The sequence below is a fragment of the Dromaius novaehollandiae genome, chromosome 9 (assembly GCF_036370855.1).
Source record: "Dromaius novaehollandiae isolate bDroNov1 chromosome 9, bDroNov1.hap1, whole genome shotgun sequence".
Classification (NCBI taxonomy): Eukaryota; Metazoa; Chordata; class Aves; order Casuariiformes; family Dromaiidae; genus Dromaius; species Dromaius novaehollandiae.
Genome location: NC_088106.1, coordinates 7,577,023 through 7,599,790, shown reverse-complemented (window position 1 = coordinate 7,599,790; position 22,768 = coordinate 7,577,023). Strand labels below are relative to the sequence as shown.

General features: G+C 42.0%; 1 protein-coding gene across 1 annotated transcript in view; it reads left to right on the top strand.

Moving 5' to 3' along the window:
* SPATA16 (spermatogenesis associated 16) overlaps positions 1 to 22,768 on the top strand; it is a 79,970-nt gene that overhangs the window by 45,138 nt on the left and 12,064 nt on the right. The window contains exons 5-9 of the mRNA XM_026105774.2: positions 5,070 to 5,217; positions 8,134 to 8,280; positions 8,498 to 8,610; positions 15,633 to 15,797; positions 20,188 to 20,271. Coding sequence (XP_025961559.2) covers positions 5,070 to 5,217; positions 8,134 to 8,280; positions 8,498 to 8,610; positions 15,633 to 15,797; positions 20,188 to 20,271 — 657 coding nt within the window. The remainder of the gene's footprint in view (positions 1 to 5,069; positions 5,218 to 8,133; positions 8,281 to 8,497; positions 8,611 to 15,632; positions 15,798 to 20,187; positions 20,272 to 22,768) is intronic.

The window sequence follows — 22,768 nt, the reverse complement described above, 5'->3', positions numbered from 1 at the left end:
CTGTGCCATCCCTCGCTCCCGCTGGCCACCAAAGGGCACCCGGCCCCCCTCGCCGGGCTGACCCTCGCGTTGCGGCATCGCCAGCAGGGAGACTCCGGATCAGCCCGTCACCGTAGTTAAGAAAAACTGCAGTCCTTCACATTCCCTCCTGCAGCGAGACGGAAAGGGAAGATCCTCAGCTGGTGGTAGGTGACACGAGAGCTGAGGACTCCCACAGCACGGTTCATGCAAGTTGGTTTGCGGGACCGAGGACGGCGAGCGTCCTCAAGCTAGAATTGCATTTCTGCATCTGTGCTGGGTGCCCACTTTCCCAGGTGCTGGCAGCACCTACAGGGACTTTCACTGGCAGCCTCCAGATAATCCTTTTCCTTAACCCATTTATTCCGGATGCACTTCTTTAATGAACAGTGATTGCTTTGGAAGGATATAAAGCATGGATTTCTTTTCTCCCAAACATAAAGAGATTCGTATTGAAATATCAATAGATCTTGAAGTTTAAGGTAACCCATCTGGAGTGTGTCTGCTTCTGCCTTTTACAGCTCAGCAGAATACATGGGTCTATCTCTGTGCTGCTCTGCAAATCTGCTTTTAAAAATATACAGCATACAAAATAACTGGCAAAGACTTAAATACATTAATAACTTAAGAACCCAAATAAGCTGATATTTGATGTGGCCTACATTAATGGGGAGGCATTACATGGCAGATAAGCAGAAAGTTCTCATCTATTGTATAATACATGATTTATTCGTTCCATAAACATATTGAGAAAAGGATGTGCTCTGGCATTCTGTCTACTTACTTTTCCCACAGAAAAAAATAAAAATAGTGTAAGAAGATCATGCTGGTGAGAAGATATTCATATCACAATAGCAACAGACTTAGTGGCAGAGCTGCCAGATATATCTCTATGGTTGGCAAGATATAGCGAAAAGCGCATAGGTTGCACCACAGTGCACTCGTAATTCTACCTACGAGCCTAAGAGTGGAAGCAGTTCATAGAAGAGGCTAATGGCTCTACCCTCACTGATGTCATTACATTAATAAAAATCATCAATAAAAGCATCAATTCCTGCTGTAATGCAAATGAGGCAGTGGCTGAGCGTGCGCTGCAGCTGCAAGATAAGGCACTAGAAAGATATCTAAATTTTGGGCTAATTCTAGATGTCAAGATAATTGGATTTTCCAAATTAAACCTTTCTGTAGTTAAAGAGGATTAAGGTTAGGGACTGTAGCAGAGAAAGCTACTGTCACTGTTATGAAGAATTTGCAGCTAGTGTGCCATTTTTCTTCTTCTGTATCTGCTATAAGTGAGGCAAAATGGCAAAAGCTTCATAAAAATATTGCAGTAGTTATATCATTTGCCATCAAAAGTTGGCATAGAAAAACTCTGTTTCCTGTGCATCTACCTATTCATTTTATGAGCTCTTAACAGAATTTTAGTGGGCATTAAAGGGACAATATAAGATTGTTTAGGCTGAAGTTTAGGGTTTATTAAAAGGTCTAGGAAATGTAATATTACTAGATATGGTAGAGTATAACGATATTGCAGAACCAAGGTGCTCAGAGCAGAGGGATATGTGGATTTAGTTCAAATTAAGGAATGTCTACTCAAACCCTTCATCAAAACAAAGTTTTGTTTAGGAATTTTTTTTGGCTTTTTAATTGTCACAATAGCAATATACGTTCCTCGTAAACCTTGTGAATGATTCTGTTTCATGAAAGAATTAACTGATATTTCAGTAGAAGTGCTGACAACTTAAATACTCCTTGAGACACTTTGCTTCCAGATGGTTTCTCTGTAGGCTTTCTCTGATTCCACACACTTCCGAAACAGAGATGTAAACCTCCTGACGTGGCAGGGCATGAGTCAAACCCGTAACTACAGAAAGAAGTCTTCCCTATGATCAAATTATTCTGCAACTTCTTCTCATAAGAGCTTTTTTTTTTCTTCCCTGAAGCAATAGACTTGGCCTACTGCTGAGAGGAACCACCTCATTGGATGAACTTGTATGATCAATGATACTCCTTATGTTACTGTATGTTGCCAAAGAAGGTCTTTCCTGTGGTTTAAGGGCATCTTAAGGCCTTAGGTTTTTTTCAGACTCTTTTGGGGTTGAAGTCTGGAGTGTTACACCACCTGATGAGATAGCACTGCAGATCTCACTTGCAAGAAACGTGGAAACCATCATCTTTATCTTTCTTCATAACTGGCGCCCAGAGATAAGTTTTCCTGCCACCTTCATACTCAAGAAGGAGCCTGGCAATTCCTCCACTCTGAGACTGTAACAGCAACATCCCCCACGTATCGGAGAGCAGCTTGCAGACATAACGCTTCTGGTGGAAAGACACCAAAACACATGAAAATGGAAAAAAAACCAGTTGTTCTATCTGCTCTCAAAAGACTCTTGTGAAAGTCCAGTGGAGCCCTTGCAATTCTCTCCACAGTCTGACTGTATCTTGAATATCTGAATGGTGTATGCCATGCCGGACATAATGTTCTGTATTCCCGTTTCCTAGACACATTGGCAGATATTTCTCTGTGGGTATGGACTTCAGTACATAAAGGCTTAAGCAGAAAAATCTTCAGGGATTTCATCGTATAAAGTTTTCTGCTCCAAAGTTTTTATGGGCTGAAGTTTTATATCCTCAAAGACTTTAGCCCATAAAAATCCAAGAGGATAATAAAACAAATAGCATCTATGTCCAGGGTCAGTAGCTTCGGGGAAAAAATGCTCTTGGGTAATAATACCTTCACCAGCAATATTGACCAGAAACTCCAGATCTGTTCCCCCCTCCCTTTACCTGACATTTTACCGTTATTGCCCTCTGAGCCAGTCACTATTTGCATGCTGTGCGGCGTATCTCTGGGTACCTGGCAATGCGAAGATATTATAGGCATGACTTTGAACTGCTCTCAAGGATGATGAATCCAAAAATGAACTTTGCAGGCAAATGCCAGGAAAGCTATTCCCCAACACCCACAGAAAACGTCTGGTACAGCCGCCCACCTCTTTGTCTCGCTGCCTCACTCCATATATTTCACATCTGAAGTGTATGGATACACCCAGAGATATACTCACATTAATTCAGATTAGAAAATGGCTGCTGAGCTATAGAAGGTCAGCTGAAAACCCAGTATCTTACACAAAATCTGATTTGGTGCCTATATTTACACATGAAATTGAGTAGCTACATCTTTGACTAGGCCTCTGGTTTTCTTAAAATTTACCTTGGAAAGCTTTATTGGTGCCATCGTTTTGTTACTTATCCTGTAAGAGCCCTGAATGATAGGCAAATTAAAGTCCATCGAAATACAGAAACTCCGAATCACTTTCCTATGAATCAGCGTAGGCTGCTGAGTATTTCTGGAGGGAAGGACAGGCCCAGCTCCATTCACGGGTCCCTGAACTCTTGGCAGGTAGACACACTTGCTATTTTCTGGTCTGATACCTCCAGATCTGTGGAGCTAGCCATGGATAGCGGGGATGTGTCCATGGAAAGCTGTAATTCCTTCTCATCCGAGGGGACATTACTACCACCCCAGGTGGTCATGGTACTATTACACACATTTTAAGCTTGTTATTTGTCCAGGGCCAAATACTGTCCACTTCAGACTGCTTCCACCTCAGTAAATGGGCAGTAACGGGCAAGTGAAATGCAGTGATGTAGAACACAACCATATCCCCAGTGTTGCCCTGGACGTCCTGGCAGAGCACCCAGTGTGACGGCGGCACGCGGGGAGCCCCCGTGGCAGCCTCTCCCAACATCTGCACGGAGCAACCGTGCCGTTGCTAGCGTATTTCTGCACCCCCCATGCCTATAAACAATAATATAACAATATCATGAACAATATCAGGCCATATCAGATGGCCTGTTGTCCAAAGCCATTAAAGAGAAGGACATGCTTAACTCCTGGGTACTTTCAGCTTTCCACTTTGGCTTAGCAGCTGTCAGCTGAACAAATGACTCAGAGGTGCACGTTATTCCTTGGATCATTTTACCTAGGTGGAGAATGAATTTGAGAACACAAGTGAGGACTTGTCAATAAAACACCTAGCTAGTCCCGTAACGAACCTTTCCGAGAATCGCTGCAGTGTAGAAGGTGATACAGGAGACTCAGACTCCCTGTTAAAATATGCATATCTTTCCCCTTCATGCTTTTCTGATTGTCTCTATTAACCTTGCGCCACGGGAATGTTTACGCTTTTGCCCAGATAAACTTGTGAAGTCCCACAGTTCCCCGAGTCTCCCGAAAGGACCGTCCACACTGGGAAGACAAAAACGTTTTTCAGCAACAGATGCAGCTGAAGCCGTGCCGGACACGGCCGTACGGAAACCGCAACCCAGAAGCAATCGCAGCCGAACCTCCCCCTTGCGCTGATGAACAGCGGCACGGAGCGAGGCGGTTTCCAGCCCGGTGGTTGCTCGAGCACTCGCGGCACCAGTTCATTTGGGTCCACTGAGTGTGAAATTCACCTCTCTACATAAGGCCGGCATAATGCATCATTTGAGTCATTTTTAAGGGATGACAAGGTTCATAAGCTTCATGTTGCCCTCTGCACAGGAGTGAATTTTACTCTTAATGCAAATGGTGTTTAAATGCAATATTTTAAGACTAATATTCCATACAGTGTCTGATTCATGCCAACCCAAGGGGTAATAGGAATGCTTAGTATTCTTTAACTAGCTCCCGAGGACTGAATAAAACCCTCAGATGAAAGACATGACCTTCAGAGAGCATGGAATCACTTTTTCTTTTCATCTAAAAGATAATTTGTCTAATATCTTTGTCCCCATTGAAGACATAGGCTTGCTGCACTGAAAACTGTTTACAAATGTTCTAGCTCCATTAAATTGATTTTCTGAGTATAGATAGGCAATGTTTTCTGGAACTAATTTAAATTCCCCTCTAATTAATATTCAAGACCAAAATATGTTATCTTTGCATGACTGTGCAATTATTAAAGGGAAAAATATAATCTGTGAAAGTAATTATTTTTCTCCTTTTTTTTATTTTAACTAGCCATCAACTGACATGAAATGTATCATTTCTTTGCCTTTTTTAGGCTATGATTGAAGAAGCCATCACTAGAGAAGAATCTTTTTCGGTTATGTACACACCATTAGCGACAAAAGCCAAGGCTGACAAAATAGACAAGATGAAGGACATTTTTGCTAAAAAGCACCCTGATTATGTACAGCACATATATACAGGTAACAGGAGATTTCACATGTTCTTAAGCACTGTGTATTGTTTGCATGAGTGCGACTGACCTAAAAGGAGATTGAGAGCTTGAGCCTTTACATTTCTACGCTTCCATGGGGTAAAATCAGCTTCTGAGATCTGCTATATATGATTGCACACGAATTAGGAAATCAAATCTGCACTGAGGCAAAGCACGGACTTGATACTGCTCATCCCCACAAAGATGATTTTTATCCATGAAGCCTCATGTTTCCTTTGCTGATTGTCATTATTGCAGCAATTGTCATCATTCGCAGGTGCTTTTGCAGTGTCTTGTGGAGACAGCGTGGCCCGCGTTCGTTCCCATCGCTGTGGATTTCCACAGGTCACTGGCCCTTCGGCAGGACCTTTGGTTTCCAGAAATATCCTCCCATAAATAAGCGCTAACGGACTGACTGCCACCTTTGAGAGCATCTCAGTTGCAGGGATGCGACTGCACAGCCAGTTTCCCCCAGGCTGTTCAAAACAAGTAGGATCCCGAGCGAGCAAGGACTTTATGGAGCCCGCCGCTGCCTCCTGGCAGCGTAGCATCTCCCGGAGCAAACACACGCTTAAATTCTCGTGACCACAGCTCTATTTCAAGAGGAATGGGCATGACATTTTGGAATAAGGCAGGGGGCTGGAAGGCATTTCTTACGCTCGTTAACCTGCTGACTTGGAACATAGTTGACTCTGATAATGCTTGGCTCTGAGCTGATGAGTGAGAAGTGTAAAGGGAAAAGCGCATTTCTCAGGTCAGATACTGGGAGGCCTCTGTGTTCATCACGCCAGCTAGCCCCGGAGCTCGCCCTCGCTGACACTTGCGGCGGGGTGGTCCGTAAGGCTGACGGGCTGTCACCTTCCTGCAAGAGTTACACCTGGCTCGCAGCTGAAAGGCTTATTTGTTACAGCACCTGCTAAGCCGCGGCACTTTCCAGATAAATAAGGCTTCCAAAACAATAGATATTGCATCTTTTAGGAGGAAAAGAAAATCTATTTGAAAAACACAAACAAACAGGAATTAGGAAAACAAGTGTTTACAACAAAACTGTGCAAATATTTATCCCCAGCAAGCTTGTTTTGTTCATTTCTTTTTGCTTTAGGAAATCATTATAAAACTAGATCATGTTTTGCAAGTTGTAGAACATGGCTATATTGGGGGTTTGGCAGTTTTTGGTTGGTTTGTTTGTTTAAAGAGGGAAAACAGGGACTCATGTATCATAGAGGTTTTGAAGTCCGTGTCTTTGGTTTACTTGCTGATGTGACTTTGTGGAGAACTTCCAGGAATAAAAGTATTGGCATTAAAAGGAGAATAATATAAAACTTCCTGAATCTGACTGGAAAGAAAGAGAAATTCCTATTTCACATATGCTCCTCAATTTATAGCAAGGGTGAGACTTTCAAAAGCACGTAAGCAGCAAAAGTGTGTAAGATTTGCACTGAAACACAGTAAGATTTGTATTCATAAATCAGGTGTTTTTGAAGATGTCACCAGCTACCCAAGAAGAAAAAGGAAGAAGGAAAAGAAGGGATGAAGGATAGGACCTGGTCCTATAGCACTTTAATCAGTTAAAAACAAATTGAATGGAGCCACTTCTGCTCTCAGAGATGTTTGTTTACAAAAATCCGTTGGTTAGAAGAACTGCTTCAGTTTTACACAAATTTTCCTGAGTGCAGATTTTAGGATCACTGAAGTTTCTAGGAATTAAATTGGGTAGCCACGATCATAAGCAAGCACGTTGCACGCAGGTTTCAGAGCAGGGTAACTCAGGCAGGATCTCTCGACCAGCCATCGCTATCAGCAAACGTAACTCATTTTCAGTGTGGGACCACTGAACATTTGACCTGCAGGTCCGTATCTCACGTAGGAGAAATTTAAAATACGAGCTAAGCCCCATTTTAGCAGTGGGTTTGAAATACCAGACATCTCATGAACATACTACTTAAAATAACCTTCCTACTCAATAGCAAGCAATCATCCGATCTTTGTTCAAGTTTTGGTATAACGTAAGGACTGTATTGGTTGCAAAGCTTTCCCTTATTGCCGAGGAAGAGAAGCAGATACACGCTGAAATCAAAGCGTACGATGCAGTTTGTTTCCAAATTGAGAATCTATCAGAAGCAGAACGCGCGCTAAGAGAAATATCAGGTCCGCTCTGCGTGATTTATGGGGGGGGAAGCCTGGGGAGCTCTGAACGGGGTTCTCCATTTGTCACCGCGACCATGCAGCCTGGCATCTTAAAAGCAGAGCTCACCGAGAACAGAGCACTCCTCTGTGAGAAGTGACACCGACGTTCAATCTGGGTTTATTTTCTGCAGGGCGAGGGGAGGGAGGAAAGGGCTGGTCGGGCAGGGCGGGCGACTCGGCTGTTACACACACGCTTTGGCAGCAGCGGTCACCAACTCTGGACTAGCCAGGGCACGTGCTATTGCCTGCCAGCTGGGTGTTTCAGAAAGGACGTGCGGGAAACCGAGGGTTAAGGTGGCGGTGATGGTAAAAAAAAAACCCCAAATCTGTAGGAAATCAGACTTTGCAATTTCATGGAACAACTGCAGCTCGTCTTTTAATAAAAAAATAAGGATGGTATGTTACTGAAGTGTTATGTTAATAATGCTTTGGATGATCAGCTCTGAAAAGAGCATAAATGGAAAGAACGTATTTCATCTTTTGTGTCAGCAAAATTTAAAATGTTGATGAAAAACATTGCAAAGTTTGGAATTTCAAAACCCAGTTCCAGCTGGAGGGGTTTGCTTGGTAGCTTTTATTTTGGCAAGCTTTTCCAGGTTACATTTCATTCCTTCTTTAGACTTTTAAGACTTCCTATTTTTTTCCTCCAGGAAAGTAACTTATATTGCGACTGAAAAGAAACGTGATAGCAAAAGATGCTTTCGTTGTCCTATTCCAGATCCTCATGGACTTCATATCTTGCCACAGACAGCTGACTGGTCTTCCCTGCCTCCTCCGCAGTATTTACTGACTCTGGGCTTCAGAAACAAAGACGTTGGAAGATTCTTGGAAAAGATGTCAAGTAGAAAGTTGACAATCTTTTCAGGTACGCTGACTTGCTTAATAGCTCTGAGAGATCAGGGATTAGCTCCGTTATCCTTGCTTTCTGAGCGAGGCGGGCAGGAGGGTTTCTCACCTCCCCGTGCCTGCAGCCCTCCCCATCCATTTCGCTCTTCCCCAGTTTACCTGTAACCTTGCTGTATCCTCTATACAAAACGTAGGTGAACAAACACAACATAGAGGTTTGTGGTTTCATTTCTTAGAATACAAAGCACCTTTTAGTCTTCTCACAAAAGAAGAATCAAGACGACATTTGGAGACCGTTGGGAAAAAGATCTTGCCAATAATGGATTTCATAAGAAGCACCAAATTAACTGTGGGTATAGAATTTGCTTAATCGTTTCTAGTGAACGTAGCATTAGAAGTCTGTGCGAGTGTGAACGAGTGTGCTGCTCTGTGCACAGGTCATCCTGCACGTTCTCCTTCTGTGGCAAGAAATGCTCAGCTAATTGCACGAGGAACTGGGTTAGACTGCGTTCCAGATGCTTTTAAAAAGAAGCACTAACTACTGTTAACAGAGTGCCCAGTTTACTTAACATCGCTTTGCCCATGATTTTCTCAAGCCTTTATAGCCTATTACATTATATTCCTACCTCAAATAACCACCAAAACTACGTGCTCTCTTTAAAACGCCTACTATTCTACACAGATCACAAAGCTCCCCATCAAGAGTTAATAATTGCTACTTGAAGTGTTTCTAGTGGTTTAGATCCTGATCCCTACACAGTGAAGTATGTGAAATAACCTTCAAATCTGTTACAGCCATATTGAAGGTATACTAGTTAATTCTACTCCATACTTTTTGCAATAATGTACACAGCTTTTTAGCACCGTGGCTTTTGATTAGCACAAAAGGTCAAAAATCAAATTTGCATGTAGACTAGACTATTTTAATGCAATTCTTAAATTATTCTCCAGAAAATAAGTGGAAGAAGCCTCTCCTCCCCAGACTGTAAATGCTAATGCTAACGCTTTTTTTCCCTAGCAATAACAGTTTTTTAGTTTCCTGTGTGTTGAAAGAACCAGAGCCATTTCCTCATCAGGGGTGTCTTAGCAAATCACAGGATTTATATTCTTAGGTTTTGCTAGCAGATAGGAGGTTGACAAAAACTGCTACTTAGCAACCCCTAGCAAGGGAGAAACATTAGCTAGGTATTTGGAGAAGCGACGTCTTCTTTACCCTCGGAGAGCAGCCGTTGCGACAACAGTAAGTGTTTGATCCCACACGCTTAGTGGGAGGTAAAGGTGCTCAGCGCTTCGCCAAAACGGGCGCTCCTAAAGCATTTGCTTCGGCATGAAGCAGCCCGAGGGCAGGCATCGCCTGGGAGATTTTACTCTTTTACTGAGGTGTGCGTTGTGCTCCCAACACGACGGGAACTGGAAGGCTAAACAGGCATTGGGCTGGATGGTGGATGCAGAATAAACCCCCAGTCCTCCTGAAAGCCCTGGTAAAACACCAATTTTAGGGGTTTTTTTTGGACCCTACAATTCCCTCTTTTGCTATCATATAGAGATTTTTAGAGGTAAGGTTTAACTGCTGCATTTTTTCAGTCTCTGAATAGTAGCAGGAAGAGAAGATTTTTGAAATTTCTGTTTTTTTCCTTTGAAATTTCAAAATCGAAATATCTTTTGTTTTCCCCATAACTGTCCCCTTCTGGAAACGAATTTGGAGGAACAGGACTGCATGGTTCAAACAGAGATGGATGATATCTAGTACCAAGAGTGTCAGGGGAAGGAAACAAACTGATAATTCAAGAGATGAGATGGGAGTGGTGTGTTAGGATTGCTCAAACCTGTCCCCACCAGCTGCATGAATTTACACTGCTTCTACACAGTAATATTTTCTACCAGCTCTAGACCTCACCTTGTACGTTTAGATATTCTTGCTGAAACCGAAGAGGGCTCCCACGAAGGCAGGGTGAAATGCCAGCACCAATGAAGTCAGCATCAAACTTGCGTTTTTCCAGGGAGGTTGGCACGGTGTCCACACGGTTTAGACTAGGTCTACCTGAGTGGCACCTCCAGGAGCAGCAAGACCCGGGTGAAAACAGGCCTGAATCATGTTCCTACTGACTTCTAACCCATTACCATGGGGTCACCATGGGAGCTTTGGTAGCAAAGAGAAAAACCCCAAGATGCAACAAATTATTACTGAGTTAGCACAAAACGGCTGCCAATCCGGCAGATAAGAACGAAGAGCCATGCACCCATTATTGGCGGAAACATACTCACTTTCCCTTCAGTTTTTATGGCATTGAATGATCCATGCAAGACAGAGCCTCCGACCCAAGGAGCAAGTGACAGATTGTACCTGATGATACGGAGAGGCATGGAGCCAGAACTGCTCTGCCACTGGTGATTAAAGCCTTTTTATGGGCCTGGCAGAGATTTGGCTACTTTTGCTTGCTTGAAAGTATTCCAAAATTCTCTTCAAGCTAGAAATAAGATTCCAACTGTTATCTATCACATACAAACTAAAGTAAATACTTCTGCAAGAGAAAGTTGTTGTATAGGTCACTCCTCTTCACATACAGGCACGAGGTTACAGCTTACTTTAAGAAGATAAGGGAATATATTTATTTTTAATAAGGCAAACATTCCTTATTTTTAATAAGGCAAACATTCCTTTCTACCTCTACATCTTCTTCATTTGCAAGTGCAAACGTACAATCCCAAATGCTTGTCTTAATCATATTTTTCTGATGAAAACATCTCAGTGCTAGAGCAGAGCTTATTAAGCCATGGCAACACACTTAATATAAGTCAATTCTGCCACCTCAGTTTTGCAACCATGCAACTTATGGTTGATCATATATTTTATACACACCTGACCGTTGGCAAGACAAGTCGTCAATGATTAAAGAAAATGGAGAGTATTTTTTATTGGACTCCATTCTTCATAGAAGACAGCCAGTTCTATTTAAATCAGAGACATTTTTGTATTGTAAAGAGCCATGTGAGTGAGGACATGACAGTCCACCCCCTAAAGCAGTATCACCTGCTGCTGATGGTGAAGTTCCATAAACCTGATCTGCCCACAAACACCTACCACAACACAAAGCTTATCTTATTTGCCTTACCGAAAAAAAGAAAAAGAAAAGAAAGAAAAATCAGTCAGACCTGAGGCTGCTCATATCCCAAGCAAGATTACCAGCACCAACAAGCAGTTACTCTGTCAAGTCTCTTCATTGGGGTAATTTCCGCCGCTTTCTACATATCAAGTTTGCCTTTCTCCTGTTGCAGTCCCATGGCGATTGCACGTGATGCTACTTAACAGGTGGAACAGTGGCCAGAGCAGGATTTATTAAACTGTTTGTATTATAAAGGTGAACCAAACTACCATATGGTTCACAGCACGCTCTGTACTTTTACAGATCCAATTGTTTTGCTGTCTATTTTTTCAGCTTAGGGAAAGTGTTTACTACATCCAGATTTCAGCATACACATTTTCTGGAGGATACCAAGGGCATTAAAGAAACATAATGATGGATTTTTCTGCTTGTTATTGCAATACACAACTGAGCTGCTTGCAAGGTATAGCTTCATTCAGATTTTGAGCTGAAAAATAGCGGTAAAGGCTCAACAACAGTAAAGAAGAACTACTGCAGGGCATTCCAGACCTTTGCAAAGTGGTGCTCTTAAAGCCAACGGTTAAACATGCCACATGCATTTGATGTGACAGATCCTGCTTTAAATCCAAGCTGACTTGCTTTATTTTTCTTTTTCCTTAGCACTCCTAGCACTCAGCAATTAAACCGCATTTGCAAACAGAGGTGGCATAAGAATGACTCCGTTCCTGAGTATAGGGAAAAGCAAGAAGCAGGGATGCCATCCCAAAATTCTCAATAATACTGATGCATGCAGGACATTGAGGGGACATGTGATTGCACCCTTCTCACAGGCTCTCCAGCTTCTTTTTGTAATGAAAGCCTGTCCTGTCTTTGCTTTGGGGTTAGTGCTGGATGGTTAGTTCCATCTAGAACAGACTGGTCTGCTTTTTATGGATGTTCTTCCATCTGAAAGACCGAGGAATGAAGGTCCCCCAGGGCTAATCCTTGGGCATCAGGACCTTATTGCTGTCTCTCCTAGCAGGTCTTCAAAGAGGCCTCTGGGGATAAATACCTATCTTTTCTAGTTTGAAGGGAATTAGGGGAAAGGGAATAGTTTAGCAATAAGCTTTCTGGGGAAAGCTTCTTCTTGGGAGGGTCCCCGACTCAGGTGGGAATGCCTGTTATGAGGAAGGTCATCAAAATAAAGGTCATCAGTTGTTCATTTTCACATTTTTTTTCTTTAAGATCTCCTTGGGAGACCAGATACTGAAGGTGGGGCCCATCTACAAAGGAACAGCATTATAATTTAGTTCCTTAACATATTACTGTGCTACCGCATTTCTAACTGAGGTGCAAATTTTACTCTACACACTGCATTTCTTGGTTACTTTGCTACCTGGTTTCTCAAACATATATCACTTTTCATTATTAAATGAGCCAGCTCTTTTCCACCGAAGTCTCCATTTAGGTTTGCTCTTTACTTAACCTTCACTGTACCTATCTGCGATGATTTCATCTTCATCTGATTCGCTGGCCAGTTTATTATGTTTTTTACTGCAGCTTAGTAGGCTCTCGAATTCTGCTATAGTTCATGTAATTCTCATCATGTGGTTCAGTTCCCCAAGGAATTTTTTCTCCTGCCAGCAGCAGTTATTTACTCTCTCTTCCTGCATTTTTCATTGTCACTGAAACACCACCTCTGACAATGTTCAACCTCCTCTAATCCCTTTAAAAATAAACCCTGCTGTCGGTTATTTATTTATTTATTTACTTCGAACCTACTATAAGCTTAAATAGCATTGCTATGTCCACAGAGTGCACGCTGGCACAGATGCCCAGTTTGTTTCCCTTAGCTACGTGGCATGTTCTCTCATTTTTCTGGAGAGTCAAGCAAAGAAAGAATTTTTTCTTTGCCTTTCCTTTCTTAATCATTGGAGAAGCCCCCAGCAGACACAGCATGATGAGAGAGGATTTTTACCTGCTTTATTAGCTGATGAGTCAATATATTCATTCCTTAGTGCTTGCACAAAAAAAAGAGTTTTGGGTGGCTTTCAAGAATAGCAGGGAAGAACCTTTTGCTGTATCTAAAATGTTGCGTGACTATTTCATGTTGATAAGAGCTCTCCTTCTCTCATTAACTGATTGCTCCTCCTTATTTTAATGAGCACAGATGTATCTGGGGACACAGCTCTCAGGCTTTTGAACACTGATGATTAGCTGGAGAAGGGGACCCATTTTGTTCCTTGCTCCTGTGCCATACTAACTAGACTGCGTCAGACTTACAACTCCACGTATCAGAGGTCACAGAAATCTTTTTTCTTTCTGGTCTCTCATACTAGGTCAGGTCCCCAGAAAACAGCTTTTCATTTGATAAAAGTAGTTCATAAAAAGGTTGTCTTGGTCTCCCCTCTAAGAGTTGGTTCAGCAGAACGTAGGACCAGAAGGGCTGTCCTGGCTTCTCAAGTTAAATCACCTCCTATTGTACACCCTTATGTCATATAACATCCTATTCATAACAGAGAAAAATGGAGTGGTTATGCTTTCTGTCATTTCGACTTTCGCTGCAACACATTTCAGATGCTCAAGAAACAGAATTGCCAGCCCAGTCTTATTTGCACCTATTTATACACAGTGATCCTTCTGTTATCATTGTCCTTTATCTCTCTCCTTCCCTCTTCAATTGCTTGTTCTTTTTGGAATTTAGCCCTTAGTGTATTTATTGAGATGACTAATAAGCTCTTGGCATTTTCATTAATAGACTAATCAAACCACAATTCTCTCAAAAGAGGTAGTCTTCCACCACGCTGGCATCTCTGCTCCATAATGCTTTGGTTTAAATTAACCTCTCCAAACACAGCTGACTGTGGGAGTACATGCAATATTGCAGAGAACTGCTTCCCATACCTTCTCATCTCTATGCAAGTGCATGGGGTCTTTCCCTCAGCAGATAGAAATTGGCTCGGGTCTTTCTTCTTTGGTTGTTTTCACATCTGGACTGCCCAGATTATACCCGAATTCCTGCTTTTGGTCCTCAGAGGCCTTTTATTTTGGGCTATTAAAATGGGTAAAATTAGCTCTACCATGATTATTTGTATTTTTTAGGGTTAAAAGAAAACTAATTTTCTTTTTTGTGATGATTCACGAGGTATAGAGAACAGTAACAGCATTGTTATCAAATTCTTAGATTAAATATATGAATTATTTTTATGCTCATTTTGATAATTTCCATAAACATTTGATGGTATTTTTGTAGTGCAAATTTTTGCAAAACCAAGAAAGGCTAAGGTCAAGGTCTTTGTAAAGAAAAGTCCATTTTAAAAATAGGACACACTTTACTGAAAAATAAATTTCATTTGAAACTTTCCATCCATGCTGTTCAATGTATGATTGGATTTAGAATCGTCTACCTAGGAACCAAAATGGATGTAAATTGCAGCCTGAGCTTGCCACTATATGTAACTGCCAGAACAAAGGTCTGCTAAAAATACTGGAAGTGGTTTTGAAAATCTATGCCAATATTTGGAATTTCAGGCATTGAAAACCCTGATTAAATGAATGGAAATTTCGCTCAGAAGGGTCGAACATTCGGATACGCGATGGCTACATCTCTTTGAGAATCTAGGCCAAATTGCTTTTGAAAATCTCAGTAGGGTGCTCATTTGCATTTTTGGCATCAGAAGACTTTTGAAAATATGGTACTAAGGCTGCCATCCATCAAATACTCCAGCAGGTGCTGAGATTTTATGCAAGCACTTGGCCAAGCTTCTGTATTTGTATGCTTAAAATTAACCATGCGCCTAGCTGCCTAGAGGATCAGAGACCACCTCTGCAAGTTTTAGTACACCAAGGTTATATATTTGAACACTTTGGCTGTCCCTAGTCTGCAAACAAACCATAGGTTTACATATTGCACAGCTGCCGTAACCTCTTCACTAAAACTTTAAAAGCAATCCATAAAAGTCAGATAATATTTAACAGAGGGGATTACAGAAAAGCCATTTCCAAATGAAAACATTGCATTCGTGTTTGTTATCTGCTGTCTCTCCTCCATATATATTATAACTGTGTATTTATTTCTCTAGTACTACTAGAGAGATTGTGCAAAGAAAGCCTTTTTTTCCTCTTTATAATTGTCAGAAGCACTATCTTAAAGGTGCTGGATGCCATATTGCTTGTAGCATTACCAGCACATATATATTTGATGATAAGCCTCAAGGCATAAGACTCAAAGGATAAGTGTGTTTGCTGTGACTCTCTTCTAACCCGCTTGCTTTTGCCGAGAGAACAGGACAGCTCCTGTGCGTGCTCACACGTGATAGAGAAGTTGCAGTACGCCAGCCTCCTTGGTTGCTTGCAGCAAGTCACGGAAGAGTCCCAGGTGATTAATCAAGCGATGGCTGAGCTAGCATCCATCCCCTACCTGCAGGACGTCACTCAGCAGGATGCTGAATTGGTAAGCATTTGTTTCTAAGCCTTGTTCTGGCCTCCGCAGGCAGGAAGCCAAGGAGGAAAGGTTTGGGGCAAAATATTGCACTGTTATTTGCTCTAAAAGTGAGTTTTGAGTGTGTGGACCGGGAATGGTTTTAAAATCCTGCTGCAGTGCCTTGTCGGAGGAGCTGCTCATCACCTGCAAGGATAACTTTCATAGAACCAGCATGACTCATCTGTGCGCATATATTTAAAGCCTCCTCTTTCCCCCCAAACCTCTCCAGATCAGTCTGGAAAAATGATTGCAATTATTCAGATCGTGCTACTTTAAGGTACGTGACATTGCAGGCCACCTGCAGCAAAAGAGGCAGAATCTCGTGGTTAAAAGCAGAGGAGTGGGGAGTAAGGAGAGAAAAGATTTTCACTCCTGGCTCCATTACGACTTGCTCCCTGTCTCCGAGTAAATCCGTATAATACCTTCTGTGCTTTTGTTTTTCCTTCGTAAAATTAGGACAGTGATATTAGCAGGGCTGTCGTGAGGCTGGAGTCATAAATATCTTGACACTATATTGATAACCTGCAAGCAGAAAGTGATGTAATTGTATGGTTATTCTTCCACGTGACTGTTGGGTTTTCTGATGGGGGGGGGAAAAGAGCTCAAGCACATGCAAGTTTTAAACATTTCACGCCAGCAAAAAAAAATTTCTCCACAGCCCCTTCATTTATATGCAGCCCAGCTTTGATGATCCAAGTGCAGTGCACTAAAAACTCCTGCTTTCCCCAAGCCGGTCCCTTGACGTTTGTTTGCAGTCCTGCAAAGCTTCCGAGCTCTGCAGAGTTACGGCTTCGCAGGGGCACTTTGCTTTAGGGAAGACGAGCAGCGGCTGCAACTGCGGGAGGGAGTTGCCAGACTTTGAAGTCTCGGCCAGGATAAGGGGAAACCACGTTGCGGAGAAACTGTTGTTAAAAGACATTCTCCTTTTGATGCAAGTCTTCTACCATTAAACTTCAGCAGTCCCACATTTCAAGGCTGACTGAAGGGTCTTGAGTTATTGGTACATATTTCAGTTAGAGGTTTTCTCCAGGGTACGATATTTTCAGTGCATCGCAGCTTTGGCACGGGCTATTACGCTACTCCCTATATCTTGTCATGTAGTAATCATAAGCCTGACCTCTCGGAAACCTTTTTGGGAGAAGGCTCTAGGCCACCTAATACAAAGGTCTTTAGTCTCTTAGGGGTAGGATTTGGCAGAACGAGGATCTGTTCTGGGATATTTCAGTGACGGATTGTAAATCTTTCAATGGGGACACTCATGCACGGTTTATTGGTAAAAATGATTTTTAAAGGAAAAAGGCAGAAAGTCTCTGCCAGCTATGCTGTCCACAGCATTAAAATGCATTAATTCAACATTCATTTATTTTCCTTTGTCTTTTCATCCTCCTGTAAACTGAATCTTTAATCCGTGTGTGTGAAAATCGAGGCTGGGACGCTTCGTAGCTGGGATGTTGTAGCAAACCTCAGGCCCCACGGTGTTGAGGCACAACGCTGCAAGCAAGAGCTCGCACAGTGGATTTGCCAGGGGTGATTAACGGGCTTTAACCTTCTCCTAGCACTAACCGGCCCAGCACATGCTTCTCTCCACGCCACTCCGGGCTCTTTCCCCAGCCGCACTGCAGTTGCACCAAGCCCAAGCATTGCTGCCCATAGCGGGTTCAGCACACCCAAGTCATCCGAGGAGCGAGCAAAAAAAATCCCTGTTGTTTGGCCAACGAGCCATCCTCCTCTTTTCATGGACATCCAGGCAGGAGCAACGATCTGCCGGAGGGGGCTGCACTGGCGTGATTCAATACTGCCCCTCGATAGACGGTGCAGCGGCGGCTTCCCCAGCATCCGTGGGGAAGGGAATCACCGCACAAGCACCGAGTCCACTTGTCTCTCATCCTTCAGTAACATTTCTAAAAGATATCGAAATACTTTGCAAGGTATTTTTCCATGAAGGAAGCAGAGCAGGCCAGATTTTAATCTCTTGTACTAATATAAATTTAAGTAATTCCTCTGAGGTCATTCTGAATTTAAATTGGTAAAACTGAGATAAGACTTTATGACCACACAAGCCCATTAAATTGTCTGGTTAGAAAATGCTAAAGATGCCAGATGTTTATTATCACATACAGTATAAGTTGTATAAAGTTTAAAACATGCTGAATTTATAACAGTGCAATTTGCACTGATACAGCATGAATCCCAAAGGCATTTCAGTTATAAACTCTCCTCTGTAAATGTCTTCCTGCAACTAAATAAATAGAGTCCTAATCTATGGCAACAAGAATCTCAGCTGAGGGCTTTTTAGGTTAGTATTTATTCATAGATCCTGGGAGAATAAAGATTTCAGTTAGTCTGAACAGTCGGATATAAGTGGTGGGGAAAACCTCAACAAAATCTTTCCAAGGTTTACGAGTGCCATGTCACCATGTTTGTACACCATAAAATCAAGATGAAAGATTGTTAAAAAACAGAAATCTACTCCAGCTTAAAATTGAATGACGACAAGACGTAAAAGAGAATGTAGCATTTTTGCTTGGAAGAGATTTTCCAGAAAAGATCAGCTTTAGGAGAATTACTGTGCCAACTGTCCTGCTCTTGAGCATTCACATATTCTGCCAGCAAAGCCGGTCAAAAATAGTGATAGAAATTAAAAGCAAAATACACACTGGGCACTTTGCACTGGGACATATCGATTTCAGCAAAACTTTAACTGGAAGGTTTTCTTCTGTTTCAACTTTTTGCCCAGAGCAGTGAACTCTCCACACTGGCCCTCGGGGGCGACAGACCCACGTCCTAGTCCCGGCTCCTGCTTCCCTGAACAGCTCCAAACCGCTCCGAAAAAAAGGCGCCGAGAAAACTCCCCTTCCCCTGACCAGCTCCTGCTCTGGCTGGCTCGAAGCAGGATTTGTGCTCTGCCCTTCTGCCCTTAATACCCTTAATCTCTGGGCTGTGTCTATTCTGGATTCATAGGAGATTATCTGTCATAAAAGTAGTCTGATGGAAAATTTCTGGCAGGTTCTTGACTCCTTTAAAGTCAATGGCAGAAATTTGCATTTTGTTTTTCATGAATACTGATGCGCAAGTCTTCAAAACAAATGTTTTCATCAAATGCTTGGACCAACGAGATTTAATTCAATGGCGGCACATGCACAGCGAACGCAAGCTGGAACCGACCGTAGCAAGCTTATTTAGAGATTCAAAAGAATTTTATTCATGCATGCTCTACCTGGTGTTGGGACATAGAGGAGGAATTTTATCTTGAAAACCCCCAACGTGAAGGTAAAATTACAGAAATACAGAGCTGCTCCTTCAGTCACAAGGCAACGTTTTTGTGCCTTGCTCAGATGAGCCTAAACACTGATATTTTACGTTTCGTCGTCTCGTGTGCTTGTATTAGACTGCTGCCCCATCTAGGTACAGGAGGAAGAACAACAGACGATTTCTGCGTGAATGCTTCAGCTCGTACTGTCCGGTCTATCCAGACTCGTAAAGACTAACAAATTCGGGAGGAGACAGCTGAACATTGCAGAAGAGACCTAATACAGCATAATATAGTATCACACGCATTAAATACAAGTTCCTCTAGTTTTTTGATGGTATTAGCCGCTGCCGAGCCGGGCTCCCCACGGGGACGGACAGACTGGATCCTACCCACCTCTCCGTGTTACCGAATTAAGTGCAACCAAAACAGCATTTAGGAAGCGTGCTGGCGTGAGGCAATACTACCACTAACCTGAATTTTAGGCCTTTCCCTCTAGCACTGATTAGCGTGTATTTTTCTACAGCTTCTTTTTATAGTTTGCACTAGAAATCATCAGCCCTGTTTTTATGCTCTGTTATGCTGAACGACGAGAGGGAGGGGGCTCTGTCAAAGAAAAGGATACTAAAAAGAGGGGAAATGAGCTAGATACTTTCAGCTACAGTAAAAGCTCCTCAGCATTAGTGTTGTCCTCTTGTGAGGTTTTACATGCTGCCTTAAATTATGATACATTAGCCTTGGGAGAAAATACTAAAAGGCATTCATGTACTACACAGAATATCCCAGAGAGCTAAATAATGAAATATGGAACCTTTATTCTTTACAACCCAAGTCCTCCTTTGCTAAATATGAACATTTACTGCATTAAAACCTATAGGCTCAAATACAAATTTTCCAGAGGATTTTTTTCCCATTGTTAAGTATTTTATAACCACCATAATACAGTGTAACGGCTGAAGCAAAGATGAGGTGGCAGTGCTCATTGTGTGAAAGATGAGTAATAAAATCATCAGCGTACAAATGATTTTTTAATTAGGTTTTAATCTGTGTATTTAGAGAAGTTATTTCTGTGTGAATTCCACACTGATAATTTTTATCTTGCTACCACAGCTGCAGTCGCTAATGGCAGATGCCATGGACACCCTTGAAGGAAGAAGAAGTGATAAAGAACGTGTGTGGAATAAAATTCAGAAGGTAAAACCTGCAGCTAAGGGCAGAGGAGTATATTGTTCCTTGGGGAGTAAATGTCCATCTGAGTCGTATCTGTTCAAAAGGTAGAGAAGAAAGTAGGTGCCATTTTAAACCAGACTGTATGTCTCGAACTCTGTTAGCACTCGGGCACTTACCACAAGTACGTACTTATTTCTTGCTTTAACTCCCGTGGTTGATCTTTTTCTATGTTAATAGTCTCATATGGTTATCAAATGGGAAATCCGAATAGCTTAGTTTTGGCTGATACTTCTACTTCTCTTCCATCTTTGTCATATGGGATCGTGCACTAATTGTCGGTGTGGGAGGGCGCGTCGTTAAGGAATAAAATTCAGGCCGGCAAATTAAGGCCCTTCCTGGAGCTCAAATGAGGCTTCAGCGATGTGAAATGTAGAAGACAGGCAAATGCCTTTCTGGAGTCTCTGCACAGCAACCGGTCTATTTAATTCTTAAAGGATTTGGGAAGTGCGGGGAGCCTTATGTTGGTTCTCCATACAGATGGATTTGACCTGATGTAATGAATAACGGCTCAGGCTGGGATGTAATAAGAGTATCTTACATTTTCCCAGAGCCTTTCAAACCAAAGCACTTCACAACTCTGGGCATTCAATGCCACTGACATTCAGCCACTTCTGAGAAAAAGGATAGCAACACATCACCAGGAAGGGAAAATTTTGCTAAAGGCTCAAAACATTGCTCTTACACTAATTCTTATGGCTCTGTCAGAGCCCAACCAGACACGCGCTCAGTCTGTATCGCAGCTCTCCCGGAAGACTGAACAGAGGATTTGGATTTAAAACCTGATAGGACTTGAAATGGGCCTTCTTTGGCATTTCGGGTTTGCAGACAGACCTCGGGGAAATTTCTGAAAATCCAAACTCTGACCGCACTGAGTCAGCATGAGTAGGATGAGTGGAAGGCAGACTGACACTGCTGCACTGAAATGAAACACGGCCCTGCTTATTCTGCGTGAGAAATCCAGGTCCCCATAGATACGTAAAAGAAATTCTGGAATCGATGGGCTGAACATCCCATGTCCTCTCAACCCACGAGATGTACCGTGATCATCGGTGCCACCAACGCGGGGCACTGCAAAACGCCCCTTGCTCAAGCCTCAGTAACCCCGCCTGCTTGCCAGCTGCTATTTGGCACTCTGGATCTATTCTTTTATCATTATTTTAAACAGTCTGAACTTTTCTAGATAAAGCAAATATGACAGAGGTGTCCGAAACAATTCAATTACAACAGCTGAGGGCCAAGGTACCTTCAGAATCAATATTTACAAGTCATTTGAATTAAAGTTTTGAGAAGGCAATGTGTCTGCGATGGAGTCTAACTAGGTGTAATGTCTTGTTGAGATGTCAGATCCGTGGCTCATAATAAAGTTTTCAAAGTACCGATTGTTTTTAGAAACTAACTAAAACCTAAATGCCCAAAATAACACACAGATTTGGTTTCATCCTGGAATGCTCATGAGGCAGAACAAATGATAAATGTGGATACCACTCTTGCATAGCACTCAAAGATTTTCTAAATCTCTCACACCTGCCCACAGATTGCATGAGAATCTTTTGTCACACATCCACTACATATGATATACAATCATATATATTTATACAATTTTACATGTATTTCTTGCCATGCTTGATAAACTTTGATAGCAATAAAAATGCAAAGAGCAAGTGACATATTTACAAATATCCAATCCCCTGTTCTCCTCTAACAGTTATCTTCCCCATTCTCAGAGCATGGACTTACGTACCAGAGACAAATTTTTTCCAAAATTTCTATCTAAAGTAAGTATTTCAATCCATCGTTAGGTGTTTAAATAACCCACCTGATTTCCAGACCTCTGAACAGCCACAGTCCAATAGGAGCTGCTGAGAAGGGAACATGGCTGAAAGCTAGACCAAGTAAACAGATATCTAAATATTTATTAACAGCTCGTTGAAAGCTTGTTGCTGGTACTAAAAAGATTCCCACATATTTCAACAGACACTAGCTAATATGTCATTTTAATTTTAGTAAAACTTCAAAATATTTTCATTCAGTGTATTTATGTGTATGTATGTATGTACGTTCTTTATATTTTTCTGGCTACTCTTACTTTCAGTGTAATCTTAACTGAAATCAAGCTAACATTTACAAATCGACTGGCATCCCATATTATGCCACATGAATTTGTGCAAAATTCCATATTTAGTAATAAAATTTACTGAAGCCCTGAAAATCTGCTCTCTGCCACTTTCAAATGTGGTGCTTAACAATTTGTTTGCAGTCTGAACATAGCTTTGCATTTCGTTTTTGACAATTGAATAACTGTACTTGACACAAGGCTTCACGTTCCAAGTGGAACTTACTGTTTGTTTCATACTATAAAAATATATTTCTATGTTATTTCAGAATAAAGAAATGAAAAGCATCATCAAATACTTCTTTTTTATTTTACTTTTCTTCCAAAATTTTAATTTCAGCATGTGCT